The sequence below is a fragment of the Tachysurus vachellii genome, chromosome 21, assembly GCF_030014155.1.
Source record: "Tachysurus vachellii isolate PV-2020 chromosome 21, HZAU_Pvac_v1, whole genome shotgun sequence".
Lineage (NCBI taxonomy): Eukaryota > Metazoa > Chordata > Actinopteri > Siluriformes > Bagridae > Tachysurus > Tachysurus vachellii.
This window is the reverse complement of record NC_083480.1, coordinates 15,140,104-15,147,235: the sequence shown is the minus strand read 5'-3', so window position 1 is coordinate 15,147,235 and position 7,132 is coordinate 15,140,104. Positions and strand designations below refer to the sequence as shown.

At 37.8% G+C, this 7,132-nt stretch overlaps 1 protein-coding gene across 5 annotated transcripts in view; it reads left to right on the top strand.

Moving 5' to 3' along the window:
* The first annotated feature begins 3,922 nt into the window (after positions 1-3,922).
* camsap3 (calmodulin regulated spectrin-associated protein family, member 3) overlaps positions 3,923-7,132 on the top strand; it is a 45,095-nt gene continuing 41,885 nt past the window's right edge. For 4 of the 5 annotated variants that reach the window (XM_060896820.1, XM_060896817.1, XM_060896818.1 and 1 more), the window contains exon 1: positions 3,924-4,448. In XM_060896820.1, coding sequence (XP_060752803.1) covers positions 4,316-4,448 — 133 coding nt within the window. In that variant the 5' untranslated portion in view covers positions 3,924-4,315. Of the gene's footprint in view, positions 4,449-7,132 lie in introns of all 5 variants that reach the window. The other variant, XM_060896819.1, reaches the window with a different exon arrangement.

The window sequence follows — 7,132 nt, the reverse complement described above, 5'->3', positions numbered from 1 at the left end:
GTGAATTGTCTGATCATCATATAATGAATTTATTATTAAAAATAATTGTACTTTGTTCATTCTGTGTGCAAACATTGAAAATGCATGACTTTAGTAATTACTTTCAAACTACAGACGCTACACGTTCCGGCCCCAGCGAGCTTTTAATGACGTTCACGCTATGAGGGTGTTTTTTTTCCCTCAATCACCTGATGTCTCATGTTGCATCCTTGAAGCCAAGCGGGTAAACCAAACATAAAGGGGGTTTCTATAGTAACAGTTTACACACTTACACACAGGGACTTGTACACCGGACGCTACATAAATGGATTATAGAAACATTTTTATTGATGTATTTCTTTTTTTTGTTTTTTCTGTAAGAAGATATTTTTTAACATCTATGGCAGGAGGTAAAGCAGTATCTAGCAGTCAGAGGTAAAGATATAACTTTGGGTGTTCAGTCACATGCACAAGATGTTCCATGATGTAAAATGTCTCTGAAACCTATGATGTTTATTAATAAGTTAGAAACCCTGTGAAATGTTGTGGTGTAAGTGGAATAAACCGCATGCACTTACAGGAGAGCAGTGAAGTGTGTAGTGGGAACAAAACCTGCTCTGTCACTTCATTAATGACTATTTTCCAGCAACCGCAAGATACAGGATTTTTTATTTCTTTATATATGGTTTATTTTGAAAGATTTAAAATGCATGCGAATTTTAATATTTTATTGGCAACCGGATTCACCTGGATGTTCTGTTCATTGCTCGGTACAGAGAATAGTGATGTTGTTTTAATGTGATGATCTACTACAAATGACATCTTGCTGAACAACCGGTTGCAATCAGATCAAAAAGAAGTTGTTTAAAGCTTTATATTTAAATATATGGTATATATGGTATAGAGTTAGACTCCATAAAACTTAAATATATAAAGTTTTATATTTGTGTTGTCAGTAACAAACTTCTTGGCTGTTTATGATTCTGCTACAGAGATCTCTACAAGGTGTCCGGTATCATTTTGGTAATAAATCCGTACTTCTGAGATTCCTTGTGTACAGAAAATAAGTAAGTGCCTGAGGAAAAATCTCTCCGTAATGAGATTAAAATATTTAGGTGCGTTAATCCTCTTAGTGCTGTTTGAACGCTGGTCCCAGACTTTTATGCAAAAAAAAATTCAAATTAAAAAAAAGGAGTCATGTGACATTCTTGAGCTGCACATGAGGCAGAATCATAATATAATCATAATTATAAATAGTAGTGAAGACTTTACTTAAGGGAAATCTCTCATTTTTTATATAATATTTATGTATTACTAAACTACTTTGTTTTTTTTTATTCTTCAAAAAAAAAAACTAAACATATTCAATTTCATATTTTCTGAGAGACAGAGAGATGCCAATAATTTTGACACTTTCCTTTCTGTGGAGTTTGATTGTAAAATTGGAATCAGTCTGTGTAATAATTTGTTTATTTCACTGAATTGAATTCAAGCAACAACGAAATGTAAGTAAAATCGTGCAGCAGGTTAAAAGCAGTGAAGATTTATTAAATTGTAATTAAAAATGAAGTGATGTTCAGTACGTTCAGGCTTCTGAGGCACAAACACATACGTTCAAACCTGTTAGCATTATTTCTCCTTTATTTTTTACCTTAAACCAAGCCACAAGCTGCACGAAGATGCCACTAAAATCTTATTGCCCAGAATAAAAATAAACAGAAATAAAATAAACAATTATAAACAAATGTGTTTGAGCAAAAAAACGAGGAAATGATTACAAATGTAATTTTAGAACAATAATAAGTCTATAATCTTATCACATGTCTATAACTACCTGATTTAAAGGTGGGGTCTCCGTTGTTTGAAAGCCAATGTTGACAGATTAACAGTCTATTTGTCCATAGGCCAAAGGTTCCATGTGTCATTGGTACAAGATCAGTAGAGATAAGAGCTGACAGTATTTAAAGGACAAGTCTAACAGCACCGTTTCATGATCGGATGCATAAAACATTTAAAGGTGGGGTGCACGATGTTTGAAAGCCAATGTTGACATTTGAAATCACCAAAACAAACACGCCCCTAACCCAAATGGGTCCCACCCCTGTATTGATAGCTCCGCCCACACATACATACGTAACCCAGGCAACTAATGGAAAGAAATGAGTCTTTATCATAGCTGAAGGGAAGAACAATACGATTGCAGATAAACAAACAAGCAAAAATGACACACAAGTATAATCATGTAAAGGACAAAGACATATATTAGTTCTGTGTAACAAAGCAAAACCAACGTTACTCACCTATCGAGAAGGAAAAAAGCGACCTCGGCATCAGTCAATAACTTCACTGTAATACACTGTACTGTCACCAAATTCGGCTCACACATCACTGATGTCCTGATAGTTATACAACACTTATTTGGGGAAATGTGTTTTACTTTTGGGGGAATTATTTTCATATTAAAAAAATCATAAAAATGGGCACTTTGCAGACGGTCCCTTGGAATCTGTCTCTGCTAATGTCACACATGCGCACTGAACACTCTCTCCGCCCATATTCACAAGACACGCCCCTTTCTGCTCATTGGCTCCATGTTAGTTTTGTATTTGTTTTGCTTGTCGGCCCGACTCAGTTTTCTGAAGCATCAAACAACGTACACCCCACCTTTAAGGTAAATGTTCAGCCACAAATAAGTTCATTTTTCCTTTACTTCGGATATTTTGTTAGTACGAGACAGACATTAATTTGGTTGAGCAAATACATTTAGGATTATAGGGTCAGTGTGTGTGTGTGTTTTGTCCTGTAAGTATGCTTATCTATAGCCATCTACATTCGCATCCTGTCTCCTAGACTAATCGCTACTAAAGTACTTATGTTGTGGACACTTTCTACCTCACTGCAAGAGAACAAACACTTTTTACTTGTCACATTTTTATTTTGAACTTCATTATACTTGTTGAGAATCTCTAATGCACTTGATTTACCAACGAATTATAGACCATATTTTAACAAACCTGAAGTATCTAACTTTAGAAATAAACCCTCACCGCTCTGAGGATGAGGTTCTCTTCTGAGTCTGGTTCCTCTCAAGGTTTCCTCATCTCAGCGAAACGTCTTTAACATTTTTATTCTATGTTTCAATACTTCTGTAAAGCTGCTTTGAGACAATGTCTCGTTGGCTGGCGTACAAATAAAATGAATTGAATTGAATCAAAGAAATCAACTGACTCTCAAGCTCATTTTCCCTCAAGATGTTTTTTTTTTTAGCTCCACAGTTCTAATCCAACCCTTTCCTTAAACTCGGTCTATCTTTATTCTATCCCTGAATAAACCACGAAAAAGACATTATTTCATTTCTTTCGCCGACTGGAGCGGCCTCGAAATGAAAAAAGCCAGTTTTTCCGAACACGGTCCGTCGATTCGCACCAGACCCCAAACGCTGGCCTTTATGTTCACTTCTATCTTTGATTAAGCCTTCATACTGTGTGTACTGGTACGAACTGGTGTCTTGACGTTGCACGTCTATAACCCATCACACGTAGAGTATTTTAAAGTGGAAACATTTTTGAATTTCCATCTTTCCACCTGTTTTAGGGCAGCCATGTGCCTGAACTTCCTCTCTACTTCCTTTACCTTACAAACTGTCTCATTTACATCTCATTCCATCCCTACTGCAGTGCATTGTGGGATTTCAGGAGTGAATGATTTTCCACTTATTTATTTATTTATTTTACACTAACCTTTCAGACACTGTTCTAAAAGACAAAGTTGTGTCGATTAGTGAACAGGGCGCGGTTTCGGCCAAACCCGACCTCATGTCCTGGCTCACAGCTGCACCTGTTTTTGTGAACATTACACCTTCCTATACCTGCTTGGCTGCCTTTAGAAGGTTAGTCCCGCCCCGTGTGACGTGATTGGACGGTGGTGAGGTGAGTGACGTGCGCATGGAGCACCTGGAACTCGGTCGTCAGCGGCGGCGCATTAATGCCCAAAGCGCACAGCGATGCGGCTCTGAAAAAGGGGTCAAATAATAACAAAATATCCGCAAAGTCAGTGTAACCGCGTTCCGTAACAGACCGGAAGCGTTTTCCCAGGCTTTGTGTTCTTCTATGAGGATGAAATAAGATTCTTTTTGTATGAATAAGAAGCACTTTTTTTTTTTAAGGATCCTGGTTTTCCGTCAACGACGAGACGCCACCCGACATCCGCGTTTTTACTCCACAGCGGGATATTAAAGGATGACCGTCTGATCGTGTGCTTGCTTTCCTTTTTTTTACGGCTTTACCTCGCCTTTTTTCTCCTCCGTAAGGCCTGTCTTTAATAAGGGGGGCTCGATATGGTGGACTCTAATGCGATGAGGAAGACTTTTGTGGTCCCGGACGTGAAACCTTTGGATCAGTACGACATCAACCGAGCCAAGATCTGCGCCAGTGTGGGCTGGGTGCTGTCCAAATCCTACAGCAATGCAGGTACTGACCCAGTTATACACACACACACACTCACACACACACACACACACACACACTGCTCTAAAACTCCTCACTAGGTTCCCTTCATCATGCGCTTTCATGCGTTTTTCCTCCTGAGATACACAAAGACACATTAAAACCTGGAAGCATCCACGATGATCTGTTTATGATCTTTTTATTATGTTTCCTTCCCATTTCTGCTTGAAACATAAACATCTAAACATCCACATAGCCTGTAAATAAATAGTGTTATTTTTTCTGATTTAGTGTTTATGATTAGATGACCCTGACGTGTGTGTGTGTGTGTGTGTGTGTGTGTGTGTGTGTGTTTATATATATATACACACACACACACACTCACACACATATATACACACACACACATATATAGGCTTTATTATAACCATATGGATAAATAATAATAAAAAACAGATCATGGAGGACATTTAACATGATGACATTCCACCCATTTCCACCTCTAAACAAGTCAATTTCTAGCATTGTTTGTCTTCGACATGCTTTCTTTGAACTGCATGTAAATGAGAGTTACTGTGAGTCACTAATGTGAGACCACACACACCCACCTCCACCTTCCCTGGACTCTCTCCAGCCCGATGCTGCTTATTTATTTCCGTCCAACATCCAGGTAAATGACCCAGACATGCACTGAATCCATGTAGATCCTGGATCACATCCATTGATCTGACTGTATGTCCACTAAACTCAACAGCCTCTAGGTTCCCTATAGTGTTATTGACTATAAACACAACAAAGTCTTCCTGCTGGTCCGGATCTTACTTATTACATCATGAGGAATTAGTCAGGAAGTGAATTAAGAGAATGTGAAATAGATCAGATTAATCAGTTACATTAAAGTTATCAGGCTGTGCACTAACTCAATATCCCTGTAATGTACTGGCGGTTTTCATCCCATTGTAACGAGAGCTGATTAGTAAGCAGTTTCTGTCGCTTGCTTTTTCGTGTATCCTTTGACTTGAAATGTAAATTTGAGTTTCTATGAGTCACTCTTTTGAGACCACACGCCCACCTTCACCTTTAATGAGAACGCACTCGAACGCTGCTCCTTTTATTTTTCTAATCTCACTGCCATAAAATACCTTTTAGTCATAATCCAGGTAGACGACATGCACGTTATTCCTGTACAACTCGCATCAAATATAAGGCCGCATGTCCAGGTGTCTGTTAATGACCCCCAGGCCCAGATTCTATTGAACTCCGAGGCTAAAAACAGCAACTATTATCTTTACGCTCTCAGTAAAAATAGTACTAAATGGTACTTATTCTGATAGCAGAGGTGATACCTTCAAGCATACGTATTTACTTTCTTTACTATAAATGATTCACCTGGTTATATAGATTATAACATACATGTGAAAATAATTGAAGGTTAATTGGATCAGTATTACTTTAAGCTTTAAAGTTACGCTACATTTACTTTTCTAGTGCTAAAGGTACAAAAGGTACTAAAGGTACAAAAGGTACCACTCCAGTGACAAGGATTTTTCTTCTAGTGCATTTAAAAAAACCCCACATGGATCTAAAACAGACATCTGAGTATCTCGGCTAAAGAAAATCTCAATCTGATCATATCACTTTAGTCCAGTAAATATACTTCATATAGAATAACAGATATATTATATCTTATTATCTTATTATACAATATATCTGTGTTTTTTCCACATGAATATGCACTTTGGAAACAGCCCCACATGTCCTCTTGTTGTTGTTATTATTTGCTAGTCAGCTAGTGAAGCGCTAGCAAGGTAGCTTTTGTTAGACATTTTAACACAGATATTTTTCGCTGCTCATGTCTGTCATAATTTTTGCTGATTGAACTGACCTGCTAAGCCTGTTAAATATCCCACAACTATAACAACGTTTTGTTAGCAGGTTTTGTATGCTAGATATATTAGCTTGCAGGTTCAGATGTGGATAAAGTTAGCATAGTCGGTCCAAGAAAATCTCCCTCTTTTGAGTACAGAAAAGACTAAATATGTTTTAAAGAAACCTGAGAAATGAAAAACTGATGATTCATTGTTATGTTGGCTTAAAGTGTAGGTGTGAATTTGTCGGTGTTGGAATTGTACATGTAATGTTAAATAATATTATCAAAGGCGTACCAGTGATCTGATTATGTACCGTTTGTGTATTAAATACGCTTTTGAAAGTACGCTACGTTCACATTTTCAGGCGAAACAGAAAATACTGTATACTAAAAGCTACTAATCCTCATTCACACTAGCAAGGAAAGAAACATAAACAACTCTAGCGAGTGTAGGCTGCTAGTGCTAATGCACATAACCTGCTTTTCTAATTTGTCAACAAAGCCTAGAAGTGATGTGTAAAAATTCTATAGTGGGCCACAGTCTAGATATTTGGAGCTACTGTTTTTCATCAGAACTAAAAACATTGCTGGACAGAGCAGACCTACGAGCGATAACGCTAGCGGTAATGAGTGTATTAACTCGTTTGTGAAGGAAAAAAAGAAAGAGTAAGGCATAAACTTGAGTTTCTCACCCTCCACTGACGAGTGTCTGTGCGGCAAAAGATTTGGACGCGTCACCCGTATATCATCACACCCTGTGATTGGTGAACATCCCACATCCCAGTTTCATTCCCAGATCCACTTTTCCCTTCTGGGAAAACTTTAGACTTTGGTGATT